We start from the raw sequence: 21,042 nt of genomic DNA, 5'->3' as shown, positions 1-21,042 counted from the left end.
AACTCCCTATTAACGTCGTCTTGGACATACCTCTCCATTTTGGCGCGAAACTCGAATGTAGCTCGGCTACAAACAGACTGCAAAGTCGAATCCACTAGCGGTGCATTCAGCAAAAATCCATTCCGTTTTTGGAATACGGCGTGCTTTTCCAGTTTGCAAAACCTTGTTTAAATTTTACTTGAATCCAAAACCGAAGCAGAGATACAAAGAATAGTGCCATGATAATGAGCTATCGATTTCAATCGTCACCATCTCATTTGAAGTCAATTAAGTACACCGTCTAATGTTTTCTCTATAACGCGAATAATCCCGCCAGCTGGGCGGTGCTAGGCAAATTGCTCAAAGAAATTTCGCAAAACTATAACGTGAAATGACCAACGACAGATTGTCGCTTAGTTTCCAGAAAATGCTCGATAATTTAGTTACACTCTTTAATTCATTCGCGCCATTAGTCATACAGCATAAGTCACAAAAGGTCAGTTCCTGCCCGATGAATGAAAAAATTTAATTACGGTAGAAAAGGTGGCTTGGTTGGTGTTTTTCTTGCCTTGTCAACCTCTTTCACAAATCACTTCGATCACCTGTTGATTAAAACAGTGATTGTCTTTACAAACGTCAAATGCAAGATTTTCAAAATGGTATTGAGAATAGAACAGCAACATTTCCCTTTAATGACCATCACGTAATTGCGTTGTCCATGTTCTTACGTAACCGAACATGAAAGTTTGAAAATAAAGATAATGGTCATACCACAGTTATTAGTTTTAATGTTTTACATAGAGCGAGTTTCAATCTAGTGTCGTAAAACCAAAACCAAAGTAATTACTTTTGTCAATGAAAAAGGACGGAGACAACTCGGTAAACCAATCAAAACTCGAAGTAATTACACGTAGCCGACACAAAGCGCGGGAAAGGTGTACGCGCCAGCCATGATTGGTTTTGGTTTCACGTCTGATTGGTTGAAATGTGGCGCGAGAACTTTGAAGTAATGCAAAACCAAAGCAATTCGCTACTTACTTTTGACAATCCAATTGAAAACCGTTCTATAGCTCCCATGAATCTCTTTATAGCTCAGTGGAAGAGCATTTGAACTAGTTATCGGAAGGTCATAGGTTCGACATCTACGAGGAGCCCTCGGGTTTTTTCCGAGTATCCCCGAGCCATCCTCGAAAAATTGCATTTCTTCATTCATCTACCGCGTTTAACATTAACCATCCCGTTTTCTTCCCCAATAATTATTGTTAGCAGCCGATGGAGAGCACTAAGGAGAATATGAGCGATTTAGCATGACTTGATGTTGTACTCACACTGGGCTCCATGAGTTCCGTTGAGATGCATCTGTTAACAGCACTGTTGACCACCTCTTCCAACATAAAGTGCACCAAGCTAAGGATCAAAAATGGCGTAGTTTTCAATTGAGTGTCTTTGACCAATCACAACAAACAAGGACAATCAAACGAGCCAATCATAACGCAAAACAACTATATGCAGCCGGAGCCAAAGGGCGGGAGAAAGTGCGTGCAAGCAAGTCAATTGCTTGCTATTTTTATTTCTGATTGGATAAAAGTGTGGCGCGAGAATTTCGACCTATAGCGAAATCAGTGTAGACATTACAATAGAAGCGATAGGAGCGACCTACTTCTCATCTGACACAAATCGCCAGAGGTACATCTGTAGATAGTGTGTGTCCACTTGTATTTGCTGAAGACCGTATTTTCCGAATGTACGCAGTCTTACACACTCTAGGAGGGTCTGCAAACAAAAACACCGGGTGGACATTAGAGAATGTGATGTCCTGGAGCAAGATATCGCTGGCTGAAATCTATAATAGAAAACTACATAGACTGGAAATGGTCATTTTTTCCAACCGTAAGTAGTTTTTTTCCGAGCTCGAATAATCAGCCAAAGGTTTCAACTACGTAACACCTCGATGACACCGATGATAACGGACGAGTCTCCTTCAATTTAGTGGTGGAACATCGGAGGTCATTGCTGGGTTTTCTACAAGGAGTACTCGGACATTTGGCCGAGTATGACGAGTATGCATGTAGACTACACTCGATGATAGATTCATCATTTTGTTCATTCCACGCGCGGGAGAACAAACTTATGCCGCTTATGGTACTTATTCAAGAAAAACAAAACGAAACTTAAGTGGTTTCGTTCAAGGGGGGTTGTTGGTAGGACTGATAAATGACCTCTCACACAAACCGGCAGCCATGCCTAGTCGACACCTACGGCATGACATTTTTTGTAATCTTAAGAAATAAAACGTGCAATTTGTAATGAAACATTAAACACATAACAAAAATAAAGTTCTAGAGAAAACTACTTAAACCCCAAGACTCGTACAAACGACTACCGAAAATACATAACCATTCTGGAAATTTTGGTGTGGGATAATGGTAGCCTGCGAACGCAGACGTATTTCCGGCGGTCGTTTTTCGCAGGCTATGATAATGGCGGATGCAAGAAGAACAATGGCTGTTCAAGGTCACCTGACCAATTCCCAGGCTTAGCGGTGTATGAGAAATTGCGTTTCAGTCAACCAATCGAAATGGACCTCTAGCTTGTACATTTTGTTTTCCCATTTCAGACCACGTGATGTTACTCTAGGGAACAGTTTCTTTCAAATGTCGTCTTATGCACGTGAATATGTACGCATAACTAATGAAAAAAACAAAAGGAAAATTCCCTTGGGAAGATCACGTGGTCTGAAATGGGAAAACAAAACATACAAGCTAAAGAGGTCCATTCTACTTAAAGATGAAACGTTGGGCAAGTGGTTTGTAAAATAACAAACCAGCTTTATGCACCAGTTTCGCATAGTTTGAATATGACCTACCTTTAATCCTATTTTAATTATGCCCGTTAACACAGAAACTTTGGAGAACTCCACAGAGCTAAAGATCTCAATTCTTTCCGAGAAGAGTTTTTGGATGTTACTGAGGAGACTAGAATCGAAGGCCGTGCTGAAAAAGAAATCACAAACACAGATTGATTAGTGTGTTCACAAGTCTAAAAGGGTATTCGATCGCTTCGTACCCAAGTCGATCGATTCGCACCAGGTCCTAACAGTAAATTGATTCTGACCCAATTTTCAGTTGATCAATGCCTATCGAATGGTAGTAGAAAACCGGTGCTATCAGCCTTTTGAACAGCTGAAATCAGGAAAATAAGAATAACTTTCTCAAAAATTGAATTACTTGGCAGTGTAACTCCACTGTGAACGACTCGGCTTGGATTGGTAAGTGTAGGTGAATTTACTAGAATCTGAAACAAGAAAAAGAAAAATTCCACTTCAGTTAATTTACTTATACTATGGAAATAAAAAGAGCACGAAACATCTTGCTGATTCAAGTGTAGGGGCTTGAGATGTTCAAAAATTTCCTTTGTTTCACTTTCTCGATGGTTTGATAATCGCCCTTTATTCAGCCAATCACAGCAAACACAGTCAATGAGTTGACCCAATCAGAGCTCGAGGCGAATGCATGCAGCTCGCGTCACGCGCGATAAACTAAGCATAAGCAAATCAAAATGTTTGTTTCGCGTTTTCTTGGTTTGATTGGGTGAAAAAGAGACTTGATAAGCTTCAACCAATCAGCACCTCCCAAGGCTTTTCCCGGCATTCCAACGAACTTCAAACCTGAGCTATGTGCTTTGTGGACTCCCTCCTCGTACAGTTGACCGACTTGACTATCAATGGCTGTTACGTCTTCAACAATGCGCTTCATGACAGCACGTACATTGCGCGGTTCAATCGTGTTTATCCAATCACGGGTCTCCACGCTTTTCCTGATCATCTGGATACCGCAAAAAATACAAAGTCACTAACTACGAAGGATTCTACTGGAGTGTCAATAGTCCGCCGTAAGATCGCTGATTGGTGATGCTCATTCATGCAGAAAGCAATAAATACCACGTGCCAAGACAAAACTATCGATCTCAAACTCGTTTCAAATACCAGACTAAAGAAAACAGTAAATGGACGATTCCTGATGTTCGGAGTGCAACGGACAGACAGTTGTGAAGGAAATCGCACGAATTAAAGTATTAGCTGCCTGGTTCTACTAGACCCTATGGTTATTCTAGGCAACAAGCACGCTTTTATAAATTAATTGAAAAACAAACTATATTGTAATAAGGCAAGACTAATACAAATAAACTGTTGTTGTCGTTGTTGTACTATTAGTGCGAGTGACTTTTTTGGAGAGGAAATTCGCAAAACTGAATGTTTGGCGCTGTGAAGTAACAAGGACAATAAAGATAATGTTTGAATAATTTTAATGTGAATCTCCGTAAAAACGAAGGATTTCTAACTTCTATTCCATGTATTCCTATTCCAGAATACGGTCAATAGAACTCACCTTAAATGTCTCTAACAGAGAAACGATTCTCAGGAACATACATGTGGTTGTGTAAAGACAAGTGAAAAAGGAAAACAGCTAGCTTCGGGTTGGGGTCCTTGCCTTAAAAACGCTATGTGCTTATGCTCCCTATTATGGGATAAAATTGTGCTGCTCTTGTCCAGTCAGAATACGAGTACTGTAATTTTGCGGAGTGTAGTAAAATCACATAAACTAAGCACTGACCTGAGAAACTGTGAGTCCTTGCATTCTTACATAATGATTCAACAAGCTCTGTTTAAAAATAACGTAATTGCAAGATTTCAATAGGGAGTTTAAGAAAACACGACAGCTACGGCGACGAAAACCTCACTTCAAAACATAACTTTGAGCTATTCTAAGTATTTCATAATTATTCTATCATTTTTATTGAGCACATTGTGACAATGTCCAAATATGGTCATAGCGCGCTCAATATTCGTCGTGCGAAATCAACGTATATCCTGCTATCCTGCGATATACGTAATTTTGTGTGTCGCGGACAAAAATGGTAGTTTTTCCAGCTTTTTTTCCAAATAAACGTAGAAAATTGTGCTTTGTCATCAATGTGTTGAATAATAAAACAATTATCCTGCTCAATCTTGCGGAATATCACCTGATTTTATCAGGAGATATTCCGCGCCATTTCGCAGGATAATTGTTAAATATGCGCAAAGTGTCCTATAACTGGATTGGTACGGACGAATTTGAAGAGTGAGACTGAAAGATTCACTGTAGTTTGTCCACGTTGTCGTCAAAACTTTAACTCTAATCCTAACCCTAACTTCCAAACTTCCACACTGCCACACTTTTCAAGGAAGTTTGGAGGTTTGGAAGTTAGGGTTATGGTTAGGGTTAACTTCCACACTGCCAAACTTCAACTCTAAGTAATAATCCACACTTCAACTCGAAGTAATAATTATTTGTGAGTAAATTCTCTCATTTGAATTCCCTTCAGATGACGAGTTCTGTGCTCTTCTATCCAAAGTAAAAGCCGTGGCCTTGTCGTCGCCGTAGCCGTTGTCGTCTCGTAAACTTGCCAATCTCTGCCTACGATCAACTTCACAGTTCAGATATGCATACACAAAAGGCGAAAAAGTCGTAGACATCGCAGGCAACTGACCTGCGCTACGTGACGAGCTTCAGTTGCAAGATCTGAAGCTGAAGTGGTCAAGCTTCCTCGTCCGAGCTCTTCATCAACTGGAAACTGTTCATCAGTCAGACTTAACTGCAAAGAACAAAATAACAAGTGGTTTAACGTAACAGAGAATGACAAATACTAAAAAGCAGTAAAGGAAATATACCAATTTCGATATATTAAAATTCAGTCCAAAACAAAAGGCATCACCTCGAGGCTCAGGGAAATAAACTCATACAAATCCTTATATTTATTCCCCAGAGCCTCGAGATGGTGCTTTTTGCTTCGGACTGAATTTTAACATATCAAAATTGGTCTATTGACCGAGTCGGAAAATACCATAATACTCTTTTCTTGTTCCCCCAAATTTTGCATAACCATTGTTTCCTGTTTCTCTTGGGACTTACAATGATCCCAAGGGAAAACAAAAAACAAACAGAGAGTATTATGGTATTTTCCGCTCGGGCCCAATTTTTATCAAATAAATAGTAAATTGTAAGAGGACAAATCCAGAAATCAAATCCATGCTCGTTTGTATTTCAAATAGGCCTTATGCATGATGACGGCATGTCCCCAAAAATTAACTACCAAGTCTCGTTTGCACAAAATTATTCACATCATCTGGACATGCAATAATACTGTTTGAACGTAGGTTTTCTTTACAAGTTTGCTCATTTGGGATTCAGCTCAAGCTAAAATTTAGAAGTTTGATCTTCGAATTCGAGGCTTGGTGGTAAAATTAGCTAGACAGACGTCATCACGCATAGGGGCTATTTGCGACACCGCCTTTTTCCTCTTCCCAGTCCCCAACTCGGCTCGCTTCCCTCGCAGATTTATTCAGCCCCATTCCCTCTTTTCGTCCTTCTCAACGACGGAGTCTAGTCATTTGGTTTACTGCCACTGCACACACCACGTAAGAGATGGTGGACTCTTGAAGATCAAGACATAATCTTGATAAGAGCAGAATGAGGGCTGGCGGAGCAGTTCCAATCTCACAAAACTCCTGAAAAAACCAAAAAACAAAAATAGAAGAGTTTATAAAAATTATTAATTCCTGAACAGGTGACCAAAATTGCCATGATTGGGGCTTCATGAAACCTTGATATTATGGGTGGTTGCGATTTTTATGGCCTAAAAGGCGGCAGATGAGAGAACGCAAGCCCGCATAGTAATACAGTTATAATCCCTACGATTCCAAAATTAAAGGTTTTAACTTCGGCAGGTCGATGTTCCCAACACAGAAACAAGTCTGCTGTGGATGTGTTGATGTGCAAACTACTACAATTAAGTTCCCTTGACCAGTAAGATACTCCGCAGCAGGAACAAGTGCCGTCAATGCTTTGCACCTCCGGTGTGGGAGGCTAACATGGGTCCCCGAGATTTTTTCTTGTAAGCGTGAGGTACCAGAGGCAAAGCAAGAAGAAAAAACGCCGCTGACAAAAGAAATGGTAACCGTACAAGAAAACCCCTGGCACCCAAGTTGGAGTGGACAAAAACCACAACGGTCAGAAAGTATAATACGAATCTTGAACCTTAGCAGACTGCAGAACATGTCGTATGAACTCCACTGCCAGGCCTTCTCTGACATCATCAGAACAGAAAGGTCCCCTGAAGTATGGCTTGACGGCGAACGTGATATCAGTCCCAATAAAGCTCTGGCAAAAGAGAAAGGTAGCGAGCTTTTAACGTTTATGTTTTCATTCAAGTTCCATGTAACGCGAAGATTAGATGATTACGAAACAAGCAGGGATGGCGCACTGTTGAGAGTACTTGCTTCCCACCAATGTGGCCAGGGTTTCATTCCCAGACTTGGCGACACGTGTAGGTTGAGTTTGTTGGTTCTCTACTCTGTTCTGAGAGGTTTTTTTCCCGGGTACTCCAGTTTTCCCATCTCCCAAAAACCAACCTACGATTCGATATGAATTGACTTCAGTGATTTGTGCGCATTGTCCCTAATTAGTGCCCTGGTGCTAAATACAGCTGACAGTCTAAATAAAGTTCATCTTCATCTATATAATCACAATATGGAGCAAAAATTTATCTTCCAAATCGGCACCCTTAATCCCCACGGTATTAACGAACGCTTTTCATTTAACTAATGTATTCCTAGTTTTCACGTTGCATTGTGACCACCAATAGCGTAGCTCCTACTCCACTATAAAAACTACACACAACCCATAATTCCTCGATTCGCTCTGACGAAGCGCTAACGCTCGAAACGTCAGCTTTTACAATCCCTGTACGGTGGCCAATTCACAATTATATTAACTCCGTTGATAAAACCAAAAATTTTCGTGTACTACTTCCCCACCGACGCAGCACCACAGTTTCTTTAGAAACTACCCCCTTTATATAAATCACAGATTACTACATGTGGTCTTGGAGCAAACAACACTGTCAAGGGGAAAACGTCATCTCGCCACGAAGAAATCTCTCCCCCAGTCAATTCGCCACTACTAATTCTCGCTCTTTCAGCGCGAACTTGGTCGTAGCTTGATAAAATTGGGATGGCGACTCGGTTGGTGGGGAGTCTTCCTGATGGCGAAATTGCGAAATGACCGCAAACTCCGTCAAAGTTGTCATTATGGTTTGTCGATGCTGATGCTGCTATGTCAACCTCTCAGTATCCGGCTATTTTAAGTTCCATAGCCAACTTCAATCGATAGTCTCTGTGGAAATTCTCCACCAGTACCGAATACATCAATAATAATAATAATAATAATAAATAGAGGATATTACATGGCCGCGCGGGGATACGAATTTTATCTTCGAGTGCTGAAAGTATCTCTCACGAGTGAGCGAAGCGAACGAGTGAGAGATACTTTCAGCACGAGAAGAAAAAATTCGAATCCCCAAGCGGTCATGTAATGTTCTGTTTATTATATAGATATTGATGAAATGTCCAGATTTAAAACACCTTGTTTTTTCATTTTCAAAATGATGAAAAAGTGGTCACCAACCGCTAAAACATGCATGTTGTGTAACATGAAACAAGATATGAAAGTTATGAAAAGCAAATCATGATAATGTACTAAAATTTTGCAATAAAAATGTTAATGTAGTAGAGAAGCATTATACTGAAGCACAAAAGTATCTTACAATGAAGACGAAGCTCGCATTTTATTGGCTAATCGTGTTCGTTACCATGACGACACCTATATTCTCACATGTGAAAGATAAAAATGGTATGTTCACTGCGCACGGTGAAGATATGATTTTTTAGTAAAAGGAGAAATCCTTGTATTTCATCAGTATCTATATAATAATAATAATTTACATTTATATTGGCCAGGTTACATGAATATAATCATATGATCACCTGGGAATCAATGACCTCACCTGCCTTTTTGGCAAAGGGTTTCTTTGTTCTAGTGGTTGCACAATAAAACACTGACAGAATTTATATCTGCCCTATCCTTATTGACGCCCAAAGCTGACTACACCCACCCGAAAATTGGTGCTGGAGGGTTGTGGTTTCTGTTGGCATACATAAATTAAACAGGAAATCACTTTCTCATGATGGGGGACTAGAAGAAAGTATGTCATAATGGAGTTGCAGATGGAATGTTAAAGGGAACTGTGGTTTCACAGATGAAAGAGTTCCCTATGTGTCACTCCAATGTTTCCATGGGAAGATCATGTTATTGGTGGCACTGACCTTGAGGCTGTTTAGAATCAACTTGAGTTGGTTTGTGAGTGAATTGTTCATGGTTGATAACAATTCAGAGAGTGATGGTGGCTTTTCATTGACAGATGTCAATAAAGGAGTTGCCAGCGCCTGTCTGATATCTGTTAAACAGACTGATTATAAAGAAACAAAGATGTCTGTTAGAGTGCAATAAATACACCTTATTGAATGGTTTAGCATAGAATACGCGCAAATACCGGTATTTTGTGAGTTGGGTAGTATTTTTCCGAGTACTGAAGGGGCCAGGAAAAATACAAGCAATGAGCAAAATGTCCACACGTATTATTTGTTAAACCTGTCAATAAGGGATTTGTTATTCCAAAATGATGCCATTTTCTATTGTTTTGGATTCTTCTTACATTGACTGAGAATTGTAATTATACGGTGCATGCGCACAGAATCTACATGTGGTGAAAAATCCCTCCTACCTTTGAGATCATTTAAAATTCACCAGTGAAAAATGACCTACCTGCAAAGTGTTGTCTGAGAGTTTTGGAGTAAACTTTCACTCTGTTGTGTGCAGAACGGGCTACAATATTTGTTCCCAAACTAAATCAAGAAATGAATAAATCAAGAAGTCAATTAAAGACAGTTGATAAACAAAGATGTTGCTTTGAAAATCTGTATTACAGCTTTCCTGGAATGTCAATGTCTGGCTAAGACAATGAGGTAGGTTGAAGTTTTCTGCAACTTTCATTGGGGAAACAACAATGATTTTCCTTTTAGTCACACACTTTGGTGGACAAGTAAAGTTGATGGCAAAGTATTAAAATGAAAACATTACAAGACTGTACAACATACTGTACACAACATAATGTACAAGTACTTGTAAGCACAGTACACACCGTCCTACGCCAATTTCAGGGAGCAGTTTTTGAACAGCTTGAAGTCTGCGATGAAACCGATCCAATGCTCGCACTAAAAGGACATCATCCCCTGCATCTGACTGATAGAAAAGACTAGCGATTAGCTTGAAGTGTCATTATCAGGACAGTCTCCTACAGATTATTACTGTTTCACCAAAAAAAAAATATATATTATTTTGATCATTTATAAAACACATTAAGCTGGTGAATAACTTCTATTCAAATTGTGAATAGACAGAGCACTCTTTCCCTGGGAAGGGTGAGAGACAATTGATAAATAAATTATTTATTACACATGCATCAATTACATAATTTATTAACTTTTTAATCTTGAATAACTGCCTGCCTCTGTTCAAACCTCAAGCTCAATCCTGGCCTCAGTTAGTTTGAAGTATTCCTTCATCAGTGAGATAATAAAACTTGACAGCTTCTCGGTGACAACCTTTTCTAGCTCTTGCTGATCTTCACCATTCCTGGAATGATGAGCCATTATAAATTGCACCCAAGATCTTAGAAATGACTTCAGAGAGAAGGTTAGATATACTGTAGCATGACGTTTACACATTTGAGGGAAGGAATGCAAGCTCTCTGCAACGTCTTGATTTTTGGTCGAAAAAGGAAAGGTAAAAACGTATCCCACAAAGCTAAGTGGCGAATGCGAAAATGAAGCGGAGGAAATCAATCAGAAGGGGATGAAAAATTACCCATGGCCCTCATTATTTTACTAATTTATCATTCATTTTAGGAAACTATGTTACAATGAGATACAATGATTTGCTATTAGTCTCTTCCCCACGGGGCTTTTCAGGATCAATTTTACAATATTTTGTGGGGGACTTTAGCCAGACTGCTTGTTACGCAGTTTACAATTAATTTTATGGAAGTGAAAGATGCCCCAGTCCAGATAAGGTTAGACCACAACACCAGGGACTACGTCCCCTACTCTTATTGAACAGTGAGTGGGTTCTTTAACGTCCCATACTATTTAATTTCCAACAAGGGTTATGAGACGGGACCTCCGGTTTACAGTCCTCATCTGAGAAGACTTGAAAGTCTAACCATTTGCAGATGTAATTACAAAGGCAGCACATTCTCCTCAGTTATTTTAAAACCCTGAGTGTTGGTCTGGCCGGAGTTGAACTCATGACCCCCTGCATGACAGCCCGATGCTCAACCAACTGAGCCACCGGTGCGCAGTGCTGCTATTCCATTCCATTCCATTCCATGAGGGAAACATGAAAATCTGGTTTCATGGAACAAGTGGATAAAGGTCTATTGACCACCATAAGAAAGATTTCTGATCAGACATCTCCACCATTAGCCCTTCGTCAGAGTGAATTATGGACAAAGTGCTAATGCTTGAAACTTCAGTTCACAAATCTCTCTTACATGTACAAAGGTTAATTTACCATTACAGGCCTCCCAGTCACTTTTTGGGAAATCTGATCAATAGGAAAAATAGGCTATTCAAGTTCAAATATAGGAAAATATAGGAATTTTCTGCCAAGATACAGGCTCTTTATAGGAGCGAAAATAGATTTCATAAAATAAACATAAAGCAAGGAACAGTACACTTTTGTGAGCTTTTAATGTGTTAATGGTCAAACTTTGTGAGATTAAAAAAAATTGTTTAAATATGTCCTATTTAATATAGGAAATATAGGTTTGGCGGAGGATTTCTTGAAATATAGGCTCTTTTATATATGATCCTATACAAAAAATAGAATAAACAGTAAAATATAGGAGGTCTGGGAGGCCTGCCTTTATCCAGTGGTTTGGTAAATCCTTTAGTTTTTGTTCCAGACCTGTATCTCTGTTTCTTAGTACCAGGATCATGCCCTTGACATGAAATCCCTTAGAGCCTTATAACAGAACAAAAAACAGGTAAAACAATTTTGCATTTCTGAGTTGATTCAAAAATCAAATTATAGATCTAGGATCGAGAAAGACATCCCATGCTCACTTTCTTACTTTGTTATCTGTCTCTGAACAAACTGTTCTTTGTAAGATGCAATAACCAAGCAGATTGTGCTGAGGAAGCCGTTACAGCCACAGTCAACGAACTCTAAGAAGTCCTGAAAAATACCAAAAACATTATAATAAGTGGGACATACATAGTTTTAAAATAAGTGCACCTAGATGTTGTTAACCCATTGATGAGTAAAATCTTGTGGCGTTAGGCAGAGTGAAATTTTCTCTACTCTTCACCGAGAGGTTTTTCTCCGGGTACTCTGGTTTTCCCCTCTCCTCAAAAACCAACATTTGATTTATGTTAATTGTTGATTTCAGTTTACAGTGTCCCCAATTTGTGTTCCAGTGCTAGAAGTATAGACATTTAAAGTTTCTTTCAATCGATTCTTTCTTTTTTATCACTCTCAGTCCTACTGAAAGGGTTAACTGCTAAATGATACCCTGGTAAAAGCTTAGAACAATGTTAAGAGACTGGTGTTTTTGAAGAAGAGACACCACCCTTTTTTCACAACAACGACAAAAACTACATGTATGCACTTGTTTGCTATATAAGGCATTTTTGGGAACTTAAGCACTGCAGGCTTGGAGCAAATAACGGCATGCGAAAACAAGGCTTTAATTCTCTTTTAACCAACCTTGACTCTGCGTAGTGTCTTTGCTCTTACTGAGACTTTCCGCTCAACTGAACAACAGCAATTTCAGTTTACTTTATAACCCGAAAAATAGCAATTGCCATAAAATAGAGTTAAACAATGAAAGGATTAGTTTGGTGCATAAACAAGGACACCATTTCTTCCTTTCATAAAACAGTCATGGTATCATGCGATAACTCTTTGCAGAAGACAAAAATAAATTTTTGTTTGAAACATTTTTGGCAACACAGCAGTCCAAGAATTAAGTGTCTGCATGCTTTTTCATGAACAAGTTTGCCTAGTAAAAAATGTGATTATGCTTGCCATTGGTCTCAGTGTTTCTGTCTCATTGCCATCTTCTTTTTGCCCTTCATCTGTCAAGTAAAACAATACCAATAGGCTGTTCAACATTCTGACTTTACATAAGCACTCATTACAGCATGAGGCTTTTGATAAAATATGTCAGCTACGTACACATACTTAATAATTTTACCACTCCCCACAGAGGCTTTTCAGGGCCAATGAAACACAACGGAACAGACCAGCAACAACAACTGTTAAGAATCCCAACTGGCTGGAGGCAAGCCAGTTGGCTATTTACAAGTGCAGCTGGAAAGTTGAACCAGGGACTACCAGGAACAAATTCAACAAGTGGTAACTGAGCGGGTCTTGAACCAGGGATCAATATACAAATCTCAAGGCAAGCGCCCTAACCTCTGGGCCACACTGCTTCCTACAGTTGTGCAAAATGTAGTATTTTTAAGCAATGATATTGATGCTAACTATTGCAATAATAATAATAATAATAATAATAATAATAATAATAATAATAATAATAATGTCAGATCCATATCCCGTGGGTAGCTGGACGTCACTGTCGAAACCCCTCAACTGGCTTTATCTGGTCAGTGTGAAAAAGCTCATTAATAATAATAATAATTATTATAAATTATAATTAATGCCCAAGTCGCCAGTGGAGGGTAAGTGCCCAGGAAGCCTGGGGGCTGCAACTGCAGTCACATCCCCAAGGCGCTAGAACACCCGACTGACCTGCCACGAGCCCCCCGCGCCAGGCCCCCCTCAGGCATAAGTCACCCTTGAGCCAGATAGCTCAGTGGAAACAAAATAAATAAATAAAGAAAGAAAATACAAAAAAAAGAATACAAAAAAAAAAGAAGAACACAAAAAAAAAAATGAACAACACACACCAAAAAAAGAATACAAAAAAAAAAGGGGGGGATAGGGAGGGAGAGAACCACTAAACTCCTAACCCGACTCACAACGCCACGCCAACAGAGCAACAAACACGCTGCAAACACATGGGACAACAACGCATGCACTAAGCAGGAATAACGCTGAACGATAGGCAGCTTACGAAACGACGACGCCGACGCCAACGCCGACGCCAACGACGACGCTACAAAACAATAGCTTAAAATAGTGAGCAAAAACAATGGCTCTGCATGCTCTGTGCGTGCGTTTTACATTTTGGTACATTTCTTTGCCGTCATCTCCTAAATGACGACGTGAAATGACCAAATTCAAGGTTCTGTGGAGGACGTTAGCACATGACGATGAATTTTCAGTTCTCTCTCTACGCTTCCAACTCACTCATACCAGTTTAATTCCTCCATAGTTACTACACATTTTTAACGCGAAATGACATGAAATAGTTTCGTAGTGATATGAATAACGCGAACTCATATTTTAACATGAAGTTCTTGTTGCCGTCGCTGTCCTCCTTTCGTAAGCTCCCTAATGTCAGCCCAAGGGCTCCCACAACCTAAAGAGTGCTGCAAACACTAACAAACGCCTGCAAAAACACTACTGGCCGGACTAGCTCCCGGCCGTGAACCATGTAACTATATCAAACGCTACAGAACGCACCAAAACGCTAAATAACACTACCAGACGGCCAAGACACTAACAACCGCCTGCAAAACACTACTGACCAGACTAGCTCCTTGTCCTTAACTATGTTAAATTTCATTTAACTATATTAAACTTGCCTTCAGCTGCACATGTATTTGTTCCTGATGATCTAAGGTCCACTTGAAACTTGAGTGTCTTCAAGTTTTCATCCAGTCTCTCTTGAGCACTGCGGCATTGAAATTTTTTTTACATCAAACTACATTCACCCAGACACACCCAAACATGCAAGTAATTTGATGCACAATGATTTAAGTAAGCGTCCCTTGCTCTTCTCTTCAACTTCAACAAATCAGGTAGCTTGTTTATAATGGGGACATTTCTCAGTGAGTGATTAACACATTACCTCCGGGGGGTTCCCCATTGACAAGTAAAATCGTCTGCGTGTTTCCACCCTTTCTCTGATAGATTTTTGTTAAGAGTATTGTATAGTGGCAAATTACCCATTCATGATATGATTTGAGCTGACTTCTTAATTGTCCACAACAATTAAGTGATGCATTGCTAATTCATACACAACTTCCATTTTATTATAAGACTCATTAATAATTACTCTTAATGATCTAATTATTTGTTTAGATCTTACTGTGCTAAGAACTCATCACACAGTTCATCTGCTGGCTCTCTGAGTTGAAGAAGCAAGTCAACACATTCTGCCAACTGTTTGGGTGTGGACTGTAAGGAAAAAAATTAATGTTACACAATGTAACAAGGTATTGTACTATTAAATGATAACTGAAGGTTAATTTGCACTTGACATCACTGATGCCAAGATGGAGTCTTGGAACAATAATCAATTAAGAGATTTTCTATTGTTTTGAACACAAACTTGGATCAAGGTGTTATACATTAAACAACCAATACTTTGCACTCAGCTTTTTAAGATGTAATATTGTATTAAAATAAAAATATTAATTATAGAGGAGATAAAAGAAACAGCCCCCCCCCCCCAAATTGTCTGTCTGTCTTTGAATTATCGACACCCAGTTGTGAGCATGTTTGTTGGCCAACAGTTTAATAGCCACCAATCAGGTGAGTGTTTATTGGACGAACTGTCAATTAAGGGAGCTCATTGACAATATTACGAAGAATAACAATTGACGAAAAAAAAACAGAAAGGAATACAATTAAATCAGACCTTTGGATTTCTCAGTTGCTCCCGCAGTTGTACAATCAATTGTTTAACAATTTCATCGCAATCTTGGTGAATCCCATGGAATGATGGCATGTGGCTGTAATGGTGAAGAACATCTCTGGCTTTTGTGTAGTACCTGCAGGTATTAAAGAGGTCAAGTCAAAAAAGAAAGACTAAAGTTATCAGTTGCAATAATCATAATTATAATATTATAATAATTATCTCTTTAATGGGGACAGTTTTCCAGCAAGTGATTAACCCATTGACTCCAGGGGGTTCCCGTAAAATTAGAGTAAAATTGCCTGGCATTAGACAGAGTAAAATACTAAGAATGGCCAGTTCAGACCGGGTTAGGAGTCAAAGGGTTAATTAAGACACCTGAGAAATTCAGGCGACTTCAATGGCATTTGAACCCATGACCTATGTGATGCTGGCAAAATGCTCTACCAACTGAGCTACATTGTATATAAGGCCACTCAGTTGGGAGTAGGTCAATAAATTTATTGGGCTCATGTGTTCCTGTGAAAAAGACTTGATGAATTAGATAAATACCTATTGTTTGAATTGTCCATTATAAATGTTGTAGTTCCATTTTGCATTGTAGTGATTTGATGGGTTAAATAGTCTAGTTATTGTAGTGATTTGAAGGGTTAAATAGTCTACAACAACCCGCGCCTTGCCTAGCTTGGTCATTGGGTTAAGAATATTGGTTCATGGTTTTTGGAAGTAGTGGCCTGGGATGAATAATAAAGACTTAATTATAAATTATTATTATTTAGTTTGCATGATCTGCTCGTGTGGTCAAGTGGATAAGAGAGTGGGCAACAGATCCAGAGGTAGGGACTTCAAGTTCAAGTTCGGCTGAGTAAAAAGGAAAGTCTTGAGTTTACTGTGAAGAGTCTGTGAGGGGTGATGTAGAGGGCATGGGCATATGGGTATGGAAGGAGGGGGCTACCTGGAAGATAAGGGGGGATAGAACTGTGAAAGAAGGGTGGGGGTAGAATAGAGGTAGTGGGGAAGATCAGGGAGGCATAGTGGGGAAGATCAGGGAGGGGTAGGAATATTGCATTCTTTTTGAGACCCCCCCAAAAACCAAGCCCCTGTTTTTTAACTACACCCCCCAAAAAAGGAAAATCCCTTTTTAGACAGTTGATAAAAATTGTACCAGTTCAAAAACAAATTGTACCAGCAGTCAAAATTGAAGTACAACATAGACGAAAGGGAGACTGAAGTGAATCCTCGCACCTAAAATAATATTGAAAAATTCAGGTGCCTTCAACAGGATTTGATCCCATGACTTTTCAGAAGGTTAAATATTGGGATGTCAGGCATATTTATGAGTGTGTGAGTGAAGCTATTAGTCTCTTCCCTCGGGGCTTTTCAGGACTAATTTACAATGTTTTTCAGGGGTCTTTAGCCAGACTGATTATTACACAGTTTACAATTTATTTTAGGAAGTGAAAGATGCCCCCGTCCAGTTAGTGTAAGGTCAGACCACAACACCGGGGACTAGGGGGGCTACGTCCCCTACTCTTATTGAATAGTGAGTGGGTTCTTTAACGTCCCATACTATTTAATTTCCAACAAGGGTTATGAGACGGGACCTCCAGTTTACAGTCCTTATCCGAGAAGACTTGAAAGTTTAACCATTTGCAGATGTAATTACAAAGACAGCACATTCTCCTCAGTTATTTTTAATTAAGACCCTGAGTGTCGGTCCGGCCAGAGTCGAACTCACGACCTCCCGCATGACAGCCCAATGCTCAACCAACTGAGCCACCGGTGCGCAGTGATGTTGCGCAAACTGCTGTACACATTTTCATCTTTATTGCAAACTCAAAAATTAATACCTAACAGCAAGTCCATGTTGCTTCATTTCAACACACTTGTTTAGTCTTGAGGGCAGCTCAAAAAGAAATTGAAGCTGTTGAATAAAGTTAAAATGAGTAAGACAGTAATCAGTAAGTAGTCAGTGTTCTTCTTCACAGAGATCAGTTCTGAGACAAAATATGTTAAAAATTACAAAATGGCAGTTTTAATGAACTCACACTATATCATCTGTTAAGATTAATTGTTGTTTACAATGTTTCTTGTGAGATTAGGACCTCACGTGCTTAGGGCAAGCGGATCACATGTTTTAGGAACTTGTTTGTTGCTACTTTTTTTCACATGATGGATGTGTATTTGTGCTGTTGTAAACATTTATCAACACAATGAGTTAACATTCGATTGAACTTCAAAATTCTTTAACAAAATAAACATTAAGAGATGGCAGAGATTTACCTTTTTCAGGAGGGTATGGACACCAGACAATTTTGTAATCTGTTGTCGTTTTCCCTGCAATGTGCCAGTGATCTTTTCACTAAATTCAGTGATTGTAGACATGTTTTCTCGCAACTTATCCATTTCCTCTTCCATTTTCTTGAAATCGTGTTTCATCTAAAAAAAATACAAGATACAAAGCTCATTTTAACCAGGTGGAAATCTTATTAAGATCTTAGTAAGATTCCTAATAAGATTCTTAATAAGATCTTATCTTAAAAGGTTTGTATTAAGATCTTTCAAGATCTTATTAAGATCTCAATCTTAATAAGAATCTTGCAAGATTCTAACTTGTAAGATCGTACAAGATCTTAATAAGATTTCCACCTGGGTTAAGAAAGAAGGTGTCTAAGATGAATCTTTGGTATGAAGTTACCTGAGCCCAAACCAAATAAAGAGCTAGCTACAGTACACAAGAGAATGGGTGCAAAGAAGAAGCGATAGAAGGCAATGGACAGGCCATGTTTAATGGTGCAGCCATGGGGGAATCCTGGGAATCGCGGTAATCCTGCTTTTGTTATGTAGCTGGGAAAGAAAGTGTTTGAAGACCAAGAAAACTTAAACTTAAAAACTGATAAAAAAATAGAGAAGCTGGAATGAAAGAATCAAGAATCAAAATGCAAAGCACCACCTGTATACTAGTGTGAGGAGTAGAGAATTACTGGTCTCCATTGTGTCCCACATGAAATGGATAATGGTGATCAGATTAAAGTTTGTATTCAAGCTATTAGAACTCAGAATCCACCTCCACATTAACTAAAGAGGGCAGCCGATGAACATCAAGGACAATACACCACTTTTGTTTTTCCTTTCCTTCATGATCTTCTTGTATAATCACAGCTTTCCCCTTCTTTTATCCCAAAGCTAGAATTACTGATACAGTTGTAAACTCAATACCTTTCTTATGGTGTCAGTCGCACTAATAAACTTGTTGTAGTTTTCATAAACTAGAGTCTGCATTTCGCTATCCAAAGATCTGATTTCTGAAAAGCAAAAAGCAATGATGAATTAATTTACCCTTCATGGTTACTGAACAAAATTGTGTTTTACAAAAAAATATACTTGAAATATGTACAATATATATCATTCTGCTTCTTTTTGTGGGGCGATATAGGTATAGTAATTCTCATTTTGTCAAACAACACATTAAAGCATCAGTGTGGAAAATTTAGAAATAAAAGAGCTTCCTTACGTTTGGCAATATCTGCATTTTTATCCAGCAACTCTGTCAACGATTTTTCTTTAAAAAGCTTTTCTAAATATTCCTCTGGTTTAAAGTGGGCACCATTAATATCGCAGTGATCTATGGCAGTTGTTTTACCAGTCTCATCACCAACTCCATAGTACATCTTCAACATGCCACGGCGTTGACGATGACGCATACGAGCCATCTCACCCTCCTCCTCTACTGCAAATATATCAGTTCAAAGTATTAACTCTTCCCATTGACAGAAACAGCCTTGTGTGAGAGAGCAGGTGACGAGGCTTTACACTTTAAATTCACCAAATAAATAAATAAGGACTTCTAGGGAGAGTAACAAACACAATAGAGTAACAAATCCTAATATACCGGTAACTTGGGTGATAGGTAAGTTGTCTATCAGCCAAGAAATTGAAATGAAACATCATGTAAAAGAGCAGGATACCCTAAGATGGTAATTCCGGATTTACACATTACCCAAAGTACTACAAATTGCTACCCCTTCCATTCAAGATGCCTGACTTAATTACTAACACTTAAAGTACCCATGTGATTAAAAAAGTCACTTCCTTTCCTTTTTGTCTTCAGATTTTGAAAGTGTGTTTGCTTAACACATGATTGGCGAAAATTTTGAGATTTTAATTTTTGTCTTAAGACCGTTTACTTTATTGTAAGTTTTGGATTTCACGGTCCGCCATTACTCACATTCAAAATTGACCAATTAGACCTCAGAGGGTTGGATCCAGGGAAAAGCGACATCAAATTAAAGGCTCACTAACTTAAAATTTCAGGGTGTGAATGCAGCTTATTATATATGCAAAATGCGAGTTTAAGTCTGAAAGCCCAAAACTCCTGTGCTGCATACGGCGGGTCTAATCTGCAGGTCGCAGGTCGCAGGTCGCAGGTCGTGGGTTGCAGGTCATTGTTTCACCAATACAGAAAGTATCCTAAACATTCATAAAAGCTAACCTTAGGCCTAAAAACTTTTGTTTAGGCCTAATTAGGCCTAAGGTTAGCTTTTTAAGAATGTTTAGGATACTTTCTGTATTGGTGAAACAAGGACCTGCAACCCACGACCCGCGACCTGCGACCTGCAAATTAAACCAACGTGCTGCATATTAATTCTGCGGCGTACGTACACATTGCATTCTTAAACTAGTGAGACTTTGACGTCATTTTCTCCTCGATCCAGCTCTCTCAAGATCTTAAAGTTTGTAATGGCGGACCACTAAATAGGAAAATTCCAGTTAAAATAAACAGGTGTCTTTTTAAAATCAAAGCTTAAAACTTTGGTCACTTGGTGTAACATACATGTAGTTTTGAAATCCAAAGAAAAAATAATAAGAATTGATTTTTTGGTCACAGGCACTTAAAGCAGTATTTTAAGTAATAACAACATATAAAACAAGTTGACAATGGAATTGTCAACTTGAATTTAATTAACTTTGCTTTTGTTATTCAAATGTGCCAACCACAGGAGCAAAAGACCCTTTGTTTCGACAGCCAATGAGGCTCTGGCTGGCACATTAATGGATGACGTCAACTATATCTTCCCTATATCTTCCCTATATTATTAGGATTAGTGAGAGAAGTGAATGCAACCTACATATATCACCCTGGTTCTTGCCCCGTTCCTGTTTGATTTCTCGAAAGATACCTTTTATGGTGATACTTCAAAAGAAAAACTTACCCTCCTCTTTGACTTCGGGTTCCATCTTGATTATTTTGAGGCCTGGCTGCAAAGTCTGCTAGGTTACAAAGTCATACAACCAAAA

At 39.0% G+C, this 21,042-nt stretch overlaps 1 protein-coding gene across 2 annotated transcripts; it reads right to left on the bottom strand.

Moving 5' to 3' along the window:
- Positions 1 to 417: 417 nt before the first annotated feature.
- Positions 418 to 20,996, bottom strand: LOC138043906 (vacuolar protein sorting-associated protein 51 homolog). 2 transcript variants are annotated; one of them, XM_068890420.1, is made up of 24 exons: positions 20,958 to 20,996; positions 19,259 to 19,474; positions 18,964 to 19,049; positions 18,028 to 18,183; positions 17,595 to 17,668; positions 15,748 to 15,880; positions 15,196 to 15,284; positions 14,690 to 14,778; positions 13,005 to 13,054; positions 12,049 to 12,152; positions 10,436 to 10,550; positions 10,057 to 10,157; positions 9,681 to 9,760; positions 9,182 to 9,324; positions 7,056 to 7,178; positions 6,434 to 6,526; positions 5,509 to 5,613; positions 4,593 to 4,640; positions 3,647 to 3,803; positions 3,207 to 3,273; positions 2,846 to 2,972; positions 1,640 to 1,752; positions 1,308 to 1,386; positions 418 to 581 (listed from the first exon to the last, which is right to left on the bottom strand). In XM_068890420.1, exons 1-24 carry the CDS (start codon positions 20,980 to 20,982, stop codon positions 552 to 554), a joined length of 2,403 nt encoding a protein of 800 aa, XP_068746521.1. In that variant the 5' UTR covers positions 20,983 to 20,996; the 3' UTR covers positions 418 to 551. The 2 variants fall into 2 exon arrangements, with proteins under 2 accessions (XP_068746521.1, XP_068746523.1); XM_068890422.1 differs by having other exon boundaries at positions 19,259 to 19,471.
- Between the last annotated feature and the right edge of the window lie 46 nt (positions 20,997 to 21,042).

This window comes from Montipora capricornis, chromosome 3, assembly GCF_036669925.1.
Source record: "Montipora capricornis isolate CH-2021 chromosome 3, ASM3666992v2, whole genome shotgun sequence".
Lineage (NCBI taxonomy): Eukaryota > Metazoa > Cnidaria > Anthozoa > Scleractinia > Acroporidae > Montipora > Montipora capricornis.
The sequence above is the reverse complement of the archived record's forward strand: the minus strand, read 5'-3'. Positions and strand labels throughout refer to the sequence as shown.